At 41.0% G+C, this 19147-nt stretch overlaps 1 protein-coding gene across 1 annotated transcript; it reads right to left on the bottom strand.

The window, feature by feature from the left end:
* Positions 1–11985: 11985 nt before the first annotated feature.
* Positions 11986–14660, bottom strand: LOC103724316 (leucine-rich repeat extensin-like protein 2). The gene is made up of 2 exons (XM_008815539.4): positions 13293–14660; positions 11986–13178 (listed from the first exon to the last, which is right to left on the bottom strand). Exons 1-2 carry the CDS (start codon positions 14510–14512, stop codon positions 12368–12370), a joined length of 2031 nt encoding a protein of 676 aa, XP_008813761.2. The 5' UTR covers positions 14513–14660; the 3' UTR covers positions 11986–12367.
* Positions 14661–19147: the final 4487 nt, after the last annotated feature.

The following is a 19147-nucleotide window of genomic DNA, read 5'->3' as shown; positions in this document are numbered from 1 at the left end:
CTAGCAACGGGCATATCATACTACACGGGTACGAATACACCCAGCAGAATCTGCAAACAAAAGGTCCCGGAATGCACCGGGCAAGTCATCCACCCCAACCCATAGGGTGCTTCCTGAGTGGTTCGCCACATACGACGCCACCCAATCAGCTGCCCCATTTGCCTCACGGTATATATGCCTAGCCTGAAAAGTACACCCCTCCCTCACCATCAACCATATATCACGGAGCAAAGGATGAGCCCCATCTGTCGTCTCTCCATACGATAAAGAAAAGCGGATGACACGAACACGATGCGGAGGCTGTCCCCAGGACGCGTCGAATGCAGAAAGAGTCGGACTCCAGATGGAATTTTCCTAAGTTTTGGATGCAAAAGGGAAATGGGTCCAATCGCAGTTCAGACCGGGCCGTCACCGAGGGCCAAGAACAATATATGGCTCAAGCTGCCGAGTGTTTTCTTTGGCCAATGCCAAACGCACCCAATAATAGATGGCGTGAGATAGCATGGTTTATAAGATTGCAAGTTAATAAAGCTTCTCATCTCATAATGAACAACCTTATCAGCAAGCTTACATGTTTGCTCTCCTGTTTGAATTCAAGCCATGCAAGGAATTCGGAAAGCACAAAGCATCACTAATTCCTGTTTTTCGAGAATAAGTTGAATTATCTCAAAAAATGGATTAACTATCTCTTAATATTAAGAATTGACTGCCGGCTCCAAACTCTATAAACTAGCCCTTCAAGACTGAAGATCCCACTCGGAAGATTTTATAAAATTTTTCAGCAACCAAACAAGTCTAGATTATTCTTTTAAGAAATTTAGTCCAGTTTGAGACGCACTACTAAGTCCCTCTACATGCAATCCAAGCTTTAAGACTACCTGGATAACAAAATGAATAGAGACTCAGATTCCGCTTAAAAGTCTTCTTAATTAAGTGGTTCTCACGATCAACTCGGATTCAACAACTCGGAAGGATTTTGACATAGGTAAGCTCGAGTTGGCTCCATTGCATCTCTGTACCACTTAATTACCACGAGGCAGGTGAGACATGATCAGATAGACAAATACTTATCAATGGCGACCTTGAGAGACGCTCACCTCTTCGTTGTTTCACAACTGCAAGTGGGGGCGCACGTTGTCCCTCGGTTCTTCTGGGTCCTGGCAATCGAGGTTATTTCAAGCAAGTCACATGTTTGTGAGCTGGTGCCAAGATGACTGAGAAGTGTCTTAGAAAAAGAGGACGAACACGTTGAGGAGCTCATAATGGTGACTGTACATGCGTGCAAGCTTACACATGGTTTCGCTTGCGAGGCAAGTTTAGATCGGAAGCTGGGATATCCGGCTGGCCATGATAGGTTTGCGATGTGAACTGTTTCTCGAAGTGCAGGATGCCGACATCCCCCAGCCACAGGCTTTTTTTAACTTATTCATGTTTTCTATAAAAAAAAAATTTCTTTTCTTCTTCTAAGCATGGTTATGTGTCGGACCTGGTCTGGACTTTGAACGAGAAGAGCTCGTTATTGCCTGTGCAAGCCTCTGCCAACTGATTGGCTTAACGAGAATGGGCAACGAGAAGCAGCCTGCATTTGGTGGCATCCAAGATCAATTGCATCAGAAAATTGAACCATAGCATGTTGTTTTCAGTAGTGCCGGCTCGAGCCTTAGGCGACCGCCAAAATTGAACCATAGCATGTTGTTTTCAGCAGTGCCGGCTCGAGCCTTAGGCGACCGAGGCGGTCGCCTAAGGCCTCCGGCTCATTGAAGGCCCCCGCCCCCGTGGACTCGTGGAGAGTCTTTTTTTTTTTTTTTGTGAGCTTTCACATCCGAAAGCTGGTAGAGCCAGAGTAGCAGGGTGAGTGGGTGACGGGCGATGGCTATGCTGCTGGCCCCCGCTACAGTGGGTCCGCAGATCGCAATCCCCATCTGCCATCTCCCTGACGAGGCGACGGCTATGCTGCTCAGCTGCTGAGACAGGCTACGGCTGGGCGACGGCATGGCTACGAGCCTACGATAGCTGAGACAGGCAACGGTCCTTCCCCTTCTCTCCGACTCTCCCCCCTTCTCCACCCGCGAGTGCTTTTTTTTTTTGCTAAACGGCAGAACCCTTCAAAGCAAAAAAAAAAAAAAAAAACAGAGCGTACCTTCCGTTCTCCTCTCCGGCTCTCCCCTCGGCCCTCAGTGCTTCTTCACTTCAGTTCTTCGGCCCTTCCCTAGTTCCCTTCTCTGCCGGGAGGCTCGACCGTCGACGGCTTGAGGCTCGACCGCCCCTGCTTCGGCCTTCGGACTCCGGAGTCCGGATCTGCTCTCCAGCTCTGCTCGGCTCCTCCGACCTCCAGCCTCCGGCCTCCGGCTCCTCGGCTCCGCTGTAGCCTCTAAACTTCTAAAGGCCATCGTCCTCCTCCTCCGGCTCCAACTCCAAGAAGGCAAGAACCCGGCGACGGCGTCACGGCGGCGAGTGGCGAGCCACCGGCCGGATCTCCTCTCTAGCTCCGAGCCTCCGACCTCCGGGCTCCGCCGCTCCGGCCTCGTCGGCTCCTCCGTGAGCATCCATTCCCAAATCCCAATTCCCAGGCCAAAGGGCAAAGGCAAAATCAAATCCCAGGCAGTGCCGTAGACCGCAGTGGTGAGTTTTATACGGTGCCACTTTTATATTGACTAATCACTATTCAGTATTCACTAACTATTTCACATCATCACATGGAAGTATATGTTGATTGTTATTTTATTATCTAATAGTTCTGTGATCACCGAACAATTGTCTATAAAGAGGATTTCTTTCATATGCCATATTGTTGTTATTGGCTTATTGCATTTAATGTTATATAATAATGAAAAAAAGCCAAGAGAATATATGGCCAACTGGTTAATTTTTTGATCCAATTAATTTTGATTTATTCAAGTTAGAGACACTACAATTATTTTTTTGGGTCTAATTGTCGGTTGGTTGTGATTTTTTTGGATCTTATTTGCGGTCAACTATGTCACAAGAAAGATTAAATGGATTAGCTATATTATCGATTGAAAATAATATTTTAATGAATCTTGAGTATAAAAATTTGATTAGTAATTTTGCATCTCAAAAAGCTAAACGAGTTATTTTTAAATAAAATTTTAAATTATTTTATATTTATTAAAAAATTTTCATCATTTAAAAAAAAGGCCTTCTTTTGTGAGTTCGCCTTAGGCCCCCAAATGTTTTGGGCCGCCCCTGGTTTTCAGTATAGAAGAACTCTGAACAAAGTAATCTGTTTTCATTTTCCTCCAAGGATAGTTTTCAGCTGCTGCCGTTTTTTGTTAACCAAGGTTGATTGTGATTTGTGAATGTGAAAAGGAACACTATATCTCTTATTTATCCTTGAATGTGGGCTACTGATGCGCTACTGATGGCAACCAAAGTAAGAACTGGAGCTGTTGATGACTGTGTTTGATTAGTGGCAGCCATTCTTGTTAGCAATATATTATCTAAATAAACAATGAATCTAAAATTACAATTAATGGAAAATCTTTATAGGGAATACTATATATATATATATATATATATATTATTCGACATCAAAATAATTTTATTTTAACACAAAAGAAATCTATTCTAACACAAAATAAATCTATTCATTTAATAAAATTAAATCACAAAATTGCAAATCCTACATATCTACTAATATTAAATTAAAAATATAAGTTAGAGAAAATAGCCTGATTAAAAGCAGGTCGAAGCGCGTATACGTTGTTCCAAAGAAGTGTTTACCCCCACGTACGGGTCTCCCGACAATCCTTCTTTGAGATATGACGACTCTACAACTTCTTCTTCGGTACGTCTTGGAAAAAGTCAAAACAAATCCGATCGGACTTGCAGATCTAACGAAGAACGAAAGAAAAAGAATAAAATATAACAAAACAAAAATAAAAATCACAAGTGCCTAAGAGGAGGAAGAACTTTTCTTCAGAATTTTTTCAGTATTTTTCTCTATTTTTTCGTATTTTGAAAGAGATGAAATTGAGGGGTATTTATAGGGGTAATTACAGGGGCAAAACAGTCTTTTTACGAACGCATCTGCGATGATTTTGCGAACGCCCGATCGGGCGTTCTGCTAAATTCCAACGCGGCTAGAAGATTAATTCCGCAAATGCTGGCAACGTGTGCCAACGGACTACAGTTTGTGCCCACTGCACGTGCCCATTTATTCCCAACGGGATGCCAGGCAAGCGCACCTTTTTTTCAAACATGCAAGCTTTCAAATGTGCATGTAGCCCTAAAAGACCGCATGTATATTTAATTTTTCTCACAATCCCTCACAAAAATTAATTTTTAAATAATTTTAAAATCAAAACAAAATGTTGGATATCTTATATTATGTAATAGGTGTAGGTATCTTTCGGTTTGAACCTTCACTTAGTGACAATTGATTATATCTGTGGAGTCAAAGTGGTCTTAACCTTGAATCTCGGTCCATGGCTCAGAATAAATCAATAGCATACATAATATAGCTCGATCTGGGTTCTAAGCAGGTTGCGCTAATATGGGCATGCGCAGGTATCTATTATGTGCTTTTTAGGGAATCTTCCTTTTTCCATAATCGCGGCCTCACGACTGCACATATAGGTGCGTCCTAATAAGAAAGCTAGCAAGGAAGCTCCTGCCTCTTGGGTCTCGGACTCATTAAGAGTTATATAAATAAACTCATCCTACCGCTTGCTTTTATGAGCACTAGCGCCATGGGGATGAGGAAAACATAAAATAGTGCTCCTCTTAGTCACACTTCGGTTTGTTTCTATCCATCAAACCTTTTAAGGTTGGGTTCCCACCGTGGTGATCTATCTTTATGGGCTAAGCCTTATCCCTCTCGACAACTCTAGAACCACTGTTTTAGATAAATCTTTTGTAAGCTGATCAGTCAAATTATTTTCTAATTTTACAAAATTCAGAGCAATAATGTTATTTTTCAATTTATATCTTAATGATTTATGACGCACTTTTAAATGCCTGTTCATTTTTACATTAGCATTTTCTTGGTTGCACTTATCTATAGCAGATTTACAGTCACAATGTAAGAAGACAGGTGGTAAAGATGACTCATCTATAGAAATGTCTATTAGTAGATCTCTAAGCCACTCAGCCTCAATGCTAGTGGTGTCTAAGGCAATTAGTTCAGACTCCATGGTACTTCTAGATATTAAGGTTTGTTTGGTGGATTTTCAAGACACAGCAGCACCTTTTAGGAGAAAAATTTATCCTATGATGGATTTAACATCTAAGGTATCGCTGATCTAGTTGACATCACTATAGTCTTATAGAACAGCAAGAAACTTATTAAAGTGCAAACTATAGAACTTGGTACCATTAAGATACCTAAGGATCCTCTCTAATGCTGTCCAGTGATCTCTATTTGGATTAATAGTATATCTACTAAGTCTATTTACAGCATATGCTATGTCTGGTCTGGTGTAGTTTGCTAAGAATCCTAGTAAGCCTATGATTTGAGCATATAGGCTTTGAAGGATAGGAATTTCTAAGTTTTTCTTAAGCTGTGTAGAGGGATCAAAGAGAGTAAAGACAGGTTGACAATCGGAATAATTAAATTTATTGAGTATCTTGTCAACATAATGACTTTGGGATAACTCAATTCTATTTACACTTTTAATTATTTTGGTATTTAAAATTAAGTCAGCTTGTTCCAAGTCTTTCATATCAAACTTATGACTTCAGAATTGTTTTACTTCATCAACTATCTGAAAATCTGTCCCAAAGATCAGTATATCATCTACATAGAGGCACAAGATCATAAATTTGTATCCAACTCTCTTATGATATGCATATTCGTCTGTGCTATTGATTTTAAATCTAAATGTCATCATGGTTTCATCAAATTTCAAGTGCTATTGCTTAGGTGCTTGTTTAAGACCATAGAGATATCTGACTAGTCTGCAAACTTTATTTTTTTGGCCTGGGATTACAAATCTCTCTAGCTGGTTCATATAGATTTTTTCATTTAAGTCTCCATTTAGAAAAGCTGTCTTGACATCCATCTGATGAATTACTAATCTATGGATGGAGGCTAATGCTATAAAGACCCTAATAGTGGTAATCCTAGCTACAAGTGCATAGACATCAAAGAAATCTACCCCAGATCTCTGAGTAAAATCCTTGGCAACTAATCTAGCCTTAAATTTATCTACAGAGCCATCAAGTCTAAGTTTTTTCTTAAAGATCCATTTGCACCCTATAGTTTTATAGCCATGAGGAAGATCAGTCAATTTCCAAGTATGATTTTGAATAATTGACTGCATCTCATTGTCCACAGCTTCTCTCTAAAAAGATGAATCCAAGAATTTCATTGCATCCTCAAAGGTAGTTGGAGAGTCTTCTATAAGAAAGGTACATAAGTCATCTCCAAATATTTTCTCTATCCTGGATCTCTTACTCCTCCTAGGTTCTGCTTCTACTTCTATTTCACTTGTCCTTATTCTACTAGCGCTACTAGCTATACCACTATCTACTCTAGTCCTAAATAGAAAGTTGTCTTCAAAATATGTTGCATCTCTGGCTTCTATGATGGTGTTATTGCTAATATTGTTTTTTTTTGAATTAATCACCAGAAATCTATTGGCATTACCATTGGCTGCATATCTTATGAATATCGCATCCACTATTTTAGGTCCTATTTTTTTCTTTTAAAATTAGGTATTTTTATTTTTCAAGCACCCCCACACTTTCAAATAGCTAAGATTAGGTTTTCTATGTTTTCAAACTTCATATGGGGTTAGATCATTATTTTTGGAAAGAATCCTATTGAGGATATAACAGGCTGAAACTAGAGCTTCCCCCCATAAATTCTCTCGTACTCCTGTGCTTATAAGCATGGAGTTAACCATATCCATTAAAGTCCTATTCTTTCTTTCTGCTACTCCATTTGATTAGGGAGAATAGGATGCAGTCACTTCATGAATGATTTCATGATCTTCACAAAATTGAGTTATGTCATTTGATGTATATTCACCTCCCCGATCTGATCTAAGAATTTTAATTTTCTTCTCCTGTTGGTTCTTAACTTCGATCTTAAAAATCTTAAATTTATTAAGCACCTCATCTTTGGTTTTAATTAGGTAGATGTAACAGAACTTAGATAGATCATCTATGAAGGTCACAAAGTATCTGTTACCTCTCTTAGAAGTTCTATCCGAGTCACAAACATCACTATAGATCAACTTTAATTGATCTGAATCCCTATTAACAGATTTAAAAGGCTTCCTAGGAAGTTTGGCTTCTACACAAATTTGACATTTCTTATGGTTCTTAAAATTACTTTTTGGTATTAGATTTAGGTTCATAAGTTGCTTAATTGAATTAAAAATTTACGTGACCTAATCTACCATGCCAAATAGAAGGAGGTTCTATATTCATAATCAAAGAATTTTTATTTACTGAAAGAGCTATTTTATTCAACTTAAACAATCCTTCACTTAGAAATATTTTTCAATAAACATTACATCATGAGAAATTATAATTTTATTGGACTCAAAAATAAGACGATAGCCTTGTTGGACAAGTAAAGAACCACTAATGAGATTTCTCCTAACAACTGGAACATGTTGGACGCCGTGCAGGGATAGAACTTTTCTAGAGGTAAACTTTAAGTCCACTCGTCCCACTTCTAGCACACATGCCTCCGAGCTGTTTGCCATGATCACAGCTCCTCCATTAAGACCTGGTAAGAAGAAAACCAGGAGCGATCCGAACATATATGAATACTAGCTCCGGTATCAATCCACCAATCAAGTGCTTGTAAAGTTGTGTTAACTTCAGGAATGAAGGAAAAAGACCTGAAAGCTATCTTAGAGGAGCTAGCACCAGAAGTCACCATGTTGACTTGAGCACTAGTTGTGTATGGACTTTTCTTCTTAGATTGAAGAGGTGCGGTCTTTTTATAGAAGCACTGAGAAGACAAATGATTGATTCGACTACACACATAACAGAAACAGACACCACCATCCTCTTTCTTCTTCTTCTATTCCTGGGATTGGATAGGTTTTCCATTGTGGTGGTTAGGGTTTCTAGGGTTCTAAGGTGTCTTTCTATAATATTTATTTTTGAAGGGTCGGTTCTGATTTTTTCTAGGTAGGGCCTCTACATTCTAAGCATTATTCTTGTGTCCAGTAGAGGTTTTACTCCTGAGCCTATGCTGCTCTTCTATTCTAATAAGATTCAAAACTTGGGTTAGGGTGAGATCTCCTTAGGTATGGCTCAGAGTCTTAGCAAAATCAGACCAGAAATTAGGTAGTTTATCTATCAAATAGACTACCTGGAATGATTCATCCAAATTGGTAGCACTAAGTTGGTGGATCAGAATTTTAAAATCATGGATTTAGTCATTTATAGGTTTTGAGTCCACCATCTTAAAGTTATTGAAGTTGGAGGCCTTGAACCTCTTCACCCCAGCATCATCAAAACCATATTTGCTTTTTAGGATATCCCAGAGTTCTTTGGCACTCTTGGCTATATAATAAATGCCATACAGCCTCTCAGAAAGGGTACCTAGGATTCTATGGATGCAATGATAGTCTATTTTATCAGGTGTCCTAGAGGGTATGCTGGTGGAGGCAGAAGATTCAATGTGGGAAGAGAATGAATTCCGGTTTGAGTTTTGGCAAGTAGCATATCGTGAAGTAGTTGGGTTGGATCCGTTATCAACTTCAGTGGTGCTCTCATCTATGGCTGAGATCAACCCTAATGTGGTGAGCCAGAACCGTATTTGGTTCTGCCACCTCCTAAAGTTATGGCCATCAAATTTTTTAGGTTTGGCACTAAGGTGGTCACTAGTGTTTGAGGCTATAAGTTCAAGGTTATAAAAAAAGGGACAGAAATATGAATGAAGGCAAAAAGTCTACGTCAAAAGATTACACTAAAATTTGTATTGAATTTTGAATGTCTAGTTAATATATCCAAAAAATAATAGCCAGATCAGCTCCAGATCGGTGGTGGAGCACTAGGTTCATTTAAGTACCAGCCTTTCTTAGGCACGCATGCCTTTTTGACAAGCTTTTCTTTGACACCATTAGTTAGTGGATATAATCACTAGAAATCACACAAATTCAATTTTTTACAAAAGCCTAAGTGCAAACTTAAATTTGTTGTTACGAATTAACTAATTTTCAAATTTTCCGTTTGAATTTTTCGAATTAGTAATAATTGATTACTAATTTTGTGCCAACAAATCAAATATTATAATTGAGATTCAATGAATTATAAGATTTATTATCTTATTAGAATAATTGTTTACTAATTTTGTGCTAGCAAATTAATTATTGTAATTGAGATTTAAAATGTCAATTCAATGAATTATAAGATTTACTACCTTATTAGAATAATTGATTACTAATTTTGCGTTAGCAAATCAATTATTGTAAATTAAAATCTAAAATGTCAATTTAATGAATTATAAGATTTATTACCTTATTAGAATAATTGATTAAGATCTAATAAGTCAATTCAATGAATTAATTATTATATATTAACCAATTTCCAAATTTTTCGTTTGAATGGGATGTGTAAATTACTCCTTGAGGAGTCCAAATGGAGGTATGATAAAGCTCTTGGAGGTTAAATAAATTATTATCTTTTTAGAATGATTTACTGAATTATATATTGCTAAAAATTCTTACTTCAACCGTTTGAACCAAATTAATAAGCTAGGGCAAATTTTCAAAATCTGAAAAACCACGGCATAACGCTAATGTGAGACTGAAAAACAATATATTTTATAATATAATAGGTAAACAAATAAATTTAGTATTATTTATACAAGTAAAGGCAGGGGATGCAAAACATACTGAAACTTCATTTTTGACTGATAACAAAAACATCGTACCAATAATTTGCTACCGCTGAGTGTTTTCTGAATGTGTTGTGAACAATTCATGAATATTTTCCTGTACTTATCGACTAATTCAGTTACTGATCGAAAAATAACTTGTAAAATCATACTGTTCATACAAAACTTATATGTCAAGAATTTTATAAGTTGAAAGAATGTTATCACTGTGCTTGTAGCTTGATGACAGACAAATTAATCCAACTGGGCGCTAAAGTTGGAGAAAATGTGAAAATGTTTAGGGCCCTAAACGTCCGATGAATTTTTAATTTGGATGATCATCTTAGAAATATTCTATGCTTTGAACGTGTAAAAACTCAAAAAACAAGTGGTTTTCCTTTCTGTATAAACCTCCCCCTTCCCACATGTATTTGATACAGTGCTACTTCAATAAACGAGCGTCACGGTTGACGTGTCGCATGAAGGCAAAAGGTCGCCTACGCAAGCATGCAAATAAAACACACCTTCTTGTGTTAACGTAAAGCACCTTCACGTCTTTAGATTGCATATGGGATCTTACCAAAAGACCAAAGACTAGTCTCTGACTTACCGTGACAACCACAGTGTCATAAGATGCAAAAGTTATAATATATTATCCCTCCCGTGGAAGCACAGCATGTAGACGTCGACGAAAAGTGAACCGCTGGAACATAGCCAGGACAATCTGTGATCAGGCGCCGAGCTTGCCTAGGTTTTCATTTTTTTTTTTTAAATACATGAATGCCATTTTTTAAAGACTGCATTGAGTCAATGCTAATAAAGAGAAGCTTAAAGTAGTGCTCGGTTGTCTGGTATCTACATCAGAAACACCATGACTTTGCTCCCCATTCCGGGATTAACTTTGCTTTAGACTTGTGGAAGGATAAAAATAACAAGCAGTCTACTAAAAAAAAAAAAAAAGTAGTCTGCAAAGACGGATTGCATTGCATTGTTGCCTCATCACATCAAAGCATGGCTTGCTTTTCCCTCAAAACCTCTCGAGGGAATTTGAGACAGCAGTCGGAGGAGCTGAAAGACCTTTCACCAGCAGGAGGGAGGATTTGAGGTTGGAGATGGTAGTGGCATTTTACCAGCCTTTTACCGAAGGCTGGTTAATTTTGAGAGTCTTAAAGTATTTTTTTTCCTCAGAGGCCCGTTGATACATATGCGAGAGAGGAATGGCGCAGGAGCTGGAGGCTTTCCTCCCTTTTGGAGGACAAGCACCTCACATATCTTTCATTGGCTACCATGGTTGAAAGGGAACCAAACCCAACTAAGACTGTCACCTAAGTCATAGCACAGTTCCATCTCACAATTATATGGAAGTATATATGATTGATAACATCCTCAGGTCTTTTTAGGCCACACTAGAAGGTCGGAAAGGAGAGGAATGGATGGAAATAAGATGAGAAGGCCACCAAAATATCCTCGCTTCTAAGGAAGATTAAACCGGCATCCATCGAACATCTCACCCTCCAATAAATATCCGGGCCCGCCTTCCAGATGGTGGAACCCCCCCACCATGTTATCCTCCATAGCTTCTAGGCTTAAACTTCGTCACGTGAAGTTCCTAAATTCCTCCAACCCCTCGCTCCCAAGTGGCGCTTCCGTTCATTACGGAAGACCATCCATGGAACCCACCTGAGGAGTGCTCACTTCTCGATGCAATCCAGGTTGGATGGTACCAACGGCATGCTCCACCCCACATCCCTATGTTCTCGGCTAAAGACTGGAAGAAATTGTTTACAGAAAAATAGAAAATTCGAGGGAGAGCAGAGACCGAGAGGCCTTACGAAAGTTCCTCAATTTAGCATATCAGAGCATATCCGGATCCCACTGTATCTAAACAGCACCACCAAATCACATCAGTGTCGCTTGTAATTGAAGGCACACAAATGGGGCTCCTTTGACATTGGAGCTGGGCTACTCAGTGGTCATCCACAAGAGTTGTTCCAACACTTCACGGCAGGAGAAATAGTGGCAGGATTCACCAAGTTCAGCCAGCAGCCATTAAGAAGGCTAGATATCGATCAACCTTTGGCATATATCAGAAGCAATTTCCGGTATTAAGTTTATTTGATGCAGGCGATTTGTTTGACCGTAAGCAGCTTTTAGCTGCATTAGAACAACAACAACCAAAAAAAAAAAAGCTAAAAATGTTCTTTCTGAAGGTTGATTATTCTTATATACATAGAGATCTCATTCCAGGACTGCTGTATATTTATTCAAAGACACCAATAGACCAGCATAACACTTTACGCCACAAAGAGCAGAATAATGACAGCATAAACACAAGCAGAGTAGACTCTTTCATCACCCAATTCCCCTTATTCCTACAACATAGACAAACATAATACCAACACACAACATTATGACAATACTGGACGACACTCCCCGATATCAAATCAAAACAGAGTGATAACAGAGTTTATATGACTTAAAAGAGGGAGAAAGAGAGCCTACTATAATATTTCCCACGCCACCACCAAAATCTCCCTCCAAGAGCTCGATAACAACTAGTGATCATGATGCTCTAGCCTGCTTCACATCTCCCGGCGCTGCATCAGGGATGACCGCCGCGGAGGTCACTGTATGATACTGAGGGGGCGGAGCAGCCTGAGAGTAGTACATCTGAGCATGGGCTGGGTCAGCGTATTCGTAGCCATAATTGGCCATTGCTGCTGGGGCCTGAGATGGGTGGTGGTGGTGCATGACATGATATCCCATTCCGGCGTACTGGTGGGGGACCTGATCGGCTGCCATACGGATCAGAGGCGGCGGAGGCTGGGCCGGCTGCAATGCAGCAGGGGGCGGCGCGGAGGCGGCCGCAGTCCTATACAAATTTGCCGGCAATTCAGGCCTCACGGTGGTCCTAGGAAGCGACCCGGCGGGCTTTGCGGCAGCCGGGTCCGCCAAATTGGGCGGCATCGCCGCAATATTGTAGGGTGGCGGGTTCTGGCGGACAGGCAGGAAGTACATGGGAATCTGGGAATCATAGGGATGGGGGGCCTGCTGTGATTGTTGAATTGGGTGGGCAATGGGGTAGTAGGAGGAGACGGGGACGACGTTGCCGGTGGCCGGGTGGTGGATGTAATGGGGGTTGGCCGGAATGAACTGCTGCTGCTGCTGCTGCTGCTGCTGCTGCTGCTGCTGTGGCTGCTGTGGCTGTTGGAGCTGTTCCCGATGCACAGGTGGCAGAACATAGCCGGAATCAGGTACCGGCATCGGAACTCTATAGCTTGGGTCGGCGGAGCCAGGCAATTCCCGTCTTGGTTCCGATACCGGGTTGACGGCGCTGGCAGCGGAAGAAGCTCTGTCTGGATAGTACATAGCTCTAGACGAAGACCAAGACCAAAACCAGATGAAAAGAGAGAATCTTGATAACAAGTTGAAGAAAAAAGAAATATGAAATTGGCAATAGTAAAGTAAGATTTAGGAGAGACGGAACCTGGTGGTGGAGTCGGAGATGGGGGCGTCGATCGGAGTAGGCTTAGGCTGAGGAGGGGGCAGCGGTTTGCGGACGCCGCCATGGTCGGACTTATCGTCGTCGGAGTAGACACGGCCGGAGTTTTCGGTGGGGGAGATGGTGGGAGTGGAGGAGGAGCCGGTGGGAAGGGGAATAGGAGGAGGAGAGGGGTAGTGGGGAGGAAAGTTCGAGTCTTTGTAGCCCTCGTCCGGCCGCTGGCCGGAGACGGCGGCGGCGGAGGAGAGGTTCATGTGGGCGAAGTGGTCGTCGAGGCCACCGATCCGCTGATCGGGGGGGCGATCCTCGGGGCGGACGCGGATCGGGGGCAGATGGGAGAGAGAGGGAGCAGAGGAGGTGGACCCGAAGGAGGAGGTGGTGTCGAGCATCGGGGAGTCGGGGACGGAGTGGACATCGTGGCTGTGGCGCGCGAGCTTCCCGGAGGAGTCCGGGCGGGGGAGGATGAGCCGCTCGGGCTCGGAGGCGGCGCCGCCGGCAGGGCCTCCGCTGCCGACGCCGACGCCGCGGGAGTGGGTGGAGGAATCGTCCTCGAGGCCGAGAAGGCAGTTGACGGAGGCGGAGTCGGCGGAGAGACCGTCGATGCCGCCGCCCATGGCGCTGTTGAGGGCGTCGACGAACCAAGTCTCAGACTTGGAGTCGTCTAGGAGGGATCCGATCGATGAGGAGGCGGAGGCCGAGTCCGGGTTCGAGGGGAAGAGAAAGAGACGAAGGCGGTTGGAACGGGTGGAGACGGTGTTGCCACCACCCCCACCAGGGGCGGCCGCGCCAGCGGGGGATGACTGAAGGATGCGGTCGTACTCCTCGATCATGTTGTCCAGGTCCTCGTCCGTGGTGACGGAGATAAGGGAGTCGAGGTCCTCGTTGGGGAGCTGGTACTTGAGGGAGAAGGAGCGGCCGCCAAGGAGGCTCCGGGAGAGCTTGGCCGAGAGATCGGCGAGGGAGGACTGGCGGTCGACGACGACGATCCGTGTCTCGCCGCCGAGGTAGCAGAGGGACCTGTCAGTGGGGCGGGGGACGATGCGACCGCCGTAGCTGCACATAAGGCGGAGGCGGGAGGCCGCGGCGGCGGAGGACGGGAAGGGCTCGTCCCAGGACTCGCCGCCGCGGGAGCGGGGCGAAGATTCCACCGAATCCGCGTAGCCTATCCCGCCGCCGCCGCCGGCCGTCGTTGGCACCACCTCCATGGTTCGATCGCCCCTCGCCTCGCTCGCGATCGAATGGTTTGTGTTTGGGATTGGAGAGTCTGAAGAGGGGGGGTTTTGGGTCGCTTCTATCGCCTTTTTGATTTTTCTTTGTTTTTATTTTTTTGTCTTTTTGGACCTTTGGATGCGGAAGGGCTGCATGAGGGATGCGGAACCCAAAAGATAAAAAAGTAGGAAGGAAAACCACTACGAAGTCGAGTGCGATCACCGTGTGTTTCTCGCATAGGAACCTACTCTTTGTAGAGGCAAGCAGACGAATGAATAGGATCCTACTCTTTGTATAGGCAAGCAAATGAATGAATTGGATTGCTGCTCCAAAACCGTTGGCTTGAAATCAAAACAGGATTTTTTTCCCCCTCAAGAAATGGAAACCATTTAGCACGCATTGAATATAAAATATAATTTAGAATCAATCAAAAGCCCGAGTCAATGAATTGAAGAGTACTACTACCAATTATTTTGCAAATTATTATATCATCACCAAACTCATTAATATAAAACGAAGTTAATGACGTACACAAAGACTGATGTCATCCGTTCGGGCTAGGTATCATTTAAGCAATCATCAAATTTTATGTAAAATCAGTGAATTAAGTGATACTATGATGGATGATATATGATATTTTTCTAAATTGAATGATGCAAATAAGGTCAAACCAATTGAAGGATACGCGAAACTCCAAAAAGTTAGGATGGTCCAACAATTACAAAAAAAAAAAGTATAAATTTAGGTCAGCATCTTTGCCTATCTAAATCCTCAAGTAAAATTTATGCTTCAAAGTCGAATCTCATTATTCAATTTTTTTTCATGTGCAAAAAAATTCATGCAGCGGACTTATAAATGTTTTAAGAACAATTTAAAAAAACAGAAGCTAAAAGTTTTTTCTAACCTAATATTGTTTTTTTGAAAAAAAAATTAAGATTCTTGACTTGGTATTGAAAAGTATGAATGAGTTAATTATCATTTATTTGTCACTTCATTATAAATATTTTATTCAAATATAAAAAATGGATAAATTTAAATTAGTCAATTCAATATGATATCAATAAATTGGATGATACATAAAGAACATATGTCAACCGGTTGAATTAAATTGTGGATGATATACAGAAAATTCAATTTCATGTAGCATTGCATCTTACCATTATCCATCATCTTAAATTGGCAAATTTGAACCATATTATCTAACCATGCTAAATTTCCCAGTACGTTAAACCGATCCGAACGTTAACTTCGACCCGATTTAGCAAGAGTTGCCCTAACGGAAGATGTATGTTATTGCTCTTATGATGGACTAATACACAAACACTTACTTTGCACCTCCGGTGAGCTAAAAGAGGAAGCAGATAAGCATCGAGTCTCTTCGGCTTTACGCAAGCCGCTTCTAAAATGCCCTTAGTTCTTCTGATTAATTGGCCGAAAAGATTGAAACGGCTACGATATTATTATTTTTTTCTTCCCATCTCTTAGTAGAATCAATTAGACACCCAACATCAGGCATTACTTGTCCTGTTACTGAATTTTCTGTGAAATCTTGAACGAGAGCCCTCCGTGGAGCTGGGGCCCAACCATACAAAACCACCACCAGTGACTAAGACTGGCCACCAGTTTTTTTTTCAAAGGGGATGGGAGTGATTGGGCGACCCCACGCTGCCTGTGTGGGCAAAGCTACTGCCCATGGATAAAATTTGTAGACTTGCAGTCAGCTTCGGGAGCATGGTGGGCTCGGTTCTTTTCCTTGTGGAAACAGACAACTGCGAAAGCCGACCTAATCCTAGTTTTGCTGATTCTCTGTCATGGCTTTTTACACTCAAGATCTTCCATGGGATTTGAGTGATTCTGGAGAGAATAGGTCATGAGTTCAAATCCTACTAGATTGATCTTGGATTGCCCAATTGAAACAACTTGATTGCTAAATGGAGTTACTAGTGATGGCGAAGGTTAGTCGAGGTATTTGCAGCGATATAGTGCTCGAGACTTACAAGTCCTTGTATCACGTAAGGCAAGGGACCATTATATAGAGCTTGTTACTTGATTGCAAATAAATAGGGCTCGTTGACCACTCTTAAATCTTTCTTGTAGCATTTGATCAGATAAGCACGCTTGAGGGGGGAGTTGGGGCTACGTGTTCATATTATTATATCATTGGCCTTCTCCCATGCAAGCTCCTCGAGGGGCTTGCGTTCACTCATTCTATAGCTGGGGCGCTGCTCCTTCACATCATTACAGCTTCAACACCCTCCTTGGGATTACTGTTGTGATTGCCAGTGGCCTGAAAGTGACTTGGTTGGTTAAATTGCTTCTTCGCCTCCAACTTTTTTTTTCCTTCTCACGTTTTTTGCTGGAGAAGAGAGAGAGAGAGAGAGAGAAGGATGAATATTGTAGTTGATAACCTAACCAGACAGTTGGTCCTATATGTGTCACTAAGATGAGCTATTTTTCCAATTGTCCTCTCTGGCTGCTTCCTCCAATGGGGATTATAAGATGGTGAATAGAGGAAACATTGGATGGTGGCTGACGGCTTTGGCCGTTGACCTAGCAAGCCATTCAAAGGAGGGCATCATGTATTCATGTGGTGGAGGACGAGATGAGGCCAGGTGTCTGAATATGTTATTTATTATGAGTCCATATCAACATCATCGATGCAGTGGTGTAGCATTATTATCCATTTTTGCGCTGGTGTTTGATTATTCCATTAATCTTTTTTATTATTGACCGGGCTTGGTAAACTTTTTATACCACTATTGAGGGAGGGGGTTGCCATCATGCATGTGCATTAAAAACGGCTGCTAAATTACCTGCCAAAAAAAGCTGCCTAATTTATGCAAATAAGCGGAGTCTAAGTATGTCATGCCTCCGAGAGATTGCTGAGATAGCAATCGCAGCAACCGCAGTATATTCGTAGAAAACTCTTTTCACGAACATGCAAAGCATCGCAACATGATATCATATACAAGCAGTGAAATAAATTTAAAGAAATAATGTTAATTAAAGTTCAATTTAAATAATTAGAGTCTAATTTTAATGTCTCATAGAACCAACAATATTTAAAAGATCTTAAATCAAACTCTAATCAAATCTTGATTTGAATTTAAAGACGTCAAATTTTGCCTCTAGTCATCCTTTCGATCATAATATCGTGTCATTTTAGTTCTCAGAATCTGTAAAAATAGTAAGATATGAAATAATGAGCTAGATAGCCCAGTAAACAAAGAACATTTCCACTAGATTAATTATATAATAATTTAAATAATTAATTATAGAAAATAAGTATTTGAAATTTATTAATTTAAAATCAAATCCAGATATGCAACATTATCAAAATATTATACATGCTAAATTTATTTTTCTCAAAATCAAATTTTATTCATAAATCCAAAATCTTTCAAATCATCAAATTCATCTTGTCAATCATGAGCTATGATTATATTTTTCTTGTAACAGGGTCATAATACCGCATACCTTCTCGCGGTGTGCCATGTATCATCTTGCGACAAAGTTCTTCAGAATTGCATATCTGCTTGCGGTATGTCGCACATCTTTTTGTGACAAAACTTTTTAGGACAAATTAATTGCTAATATATTGTCCCTATTGGCGGGTTCTTAATATAGTCAGACTAAGAGTTCAAAACAATTATGCAATTCATCTCCCAATTCGACAAAAATACAAAAAATCATGGGATGTCAAAAACAATCAAACGAGTTCAATATTTTTGATTATGCATCATTATAATATTCCAAAATAAAGCATATTCAATAATAAAATATCGTTCATCAAATTCATACACCATGAATAGTATGATTCAAAATTTATTTATATAATAATCTTATAATTTGCCGATAAATCTAGAAAAAAGATCATATTACTTACTTTGTAAGTATAACCAAACTATAGGTCCAAAATTTTTTGAAATTCTCCATTAGAACCTAAGACTTTAGTGAGTGCTTAACTAAAATCTTTGGTGACCGTAAGCTAAGACCGTTGGACGCCAAGAGAAGAAGAAGAAAGGAACCGATGGTGACTTAGCGGTTGCGACTAGCAAAACCTAACGGCAGTGAGGCGAACGACGGTGTGGAGATCTTTAAGTAGCCGTCGGAGGTTAGGTTTTTTAGCTCTTAAAGAAAATCCAGATGGAGAAGTTTGTTTTCTACTCCAAGTCAAATATGTAAGGTTAGTTCGGTGTGGCCTGACATGATTAGTGCATGGTTACACTATTCAAACGTAGGATAGAATGTGTTTATGCTAGTAGGGCCATCATCTATAATTGCAACAACATAGAGGCCCTTGTAGTGGGTTTTCGAGGGCAACGAAAAAGAGGACCCAGCTGGAGACATGAGCATGGCAACTCTATAGGTTCAAAACTGATTTAATTTTTCTTCAGCTTGGGCAACTATACCAGGGTGTTAAGGCTTCGTTTGGGAGAGCTTTTAGAGGGCCAAAAAGCACTTTATGGCTCTTCAAAAGCACTTTTAGATGAAATATGGGTGTTTGGTAAAAATTTCGAAAAGCTGTTTTAGCTTTTTCAGAATGTTAAAAACAGTTTTTTGGAAGAAGCTACATTTTGAAACTTTCCGAAAAAGCACTTTTAGGCCCGGTTAGAAAGCTGTTTTTTTGA

Source organism: Phoenix dactylifera, chromosome 8 (genome assembly GCF_009389715.1).
Source record: "Phoenix dactylifera cultivar Barhee BC4 chromosome 8, palm_55x_up_171113_PBpolish2nd_filt_p, whole genome shotgun sequence".
NCBI lineage: Eukaryota > Viridiplantae > Streptophyta > Magnoliopsida > Arecales > Arecaceae > Phoenix > Phoenix dactylifera.
This window is presented reverse-complemented; position numbering and strand designations above follow the sequence as displayed.

Coding starts and splice junctions, on each gene's coding strand:
- LOC103724316 (XM_008815539.4), bottom strand. CDS start 14,512: ATGGAGGTGGTGCCAACGACGGCCGGCGGCGGCGGCGGGATAGGCTAC. Junction 13,179..13,292: donor ATCTCCGACTCCACCACCAG/GTTCCGTCTCTC, acceptor GTCTTCGTCTAG/AGCTATGTACTATCCAGACA.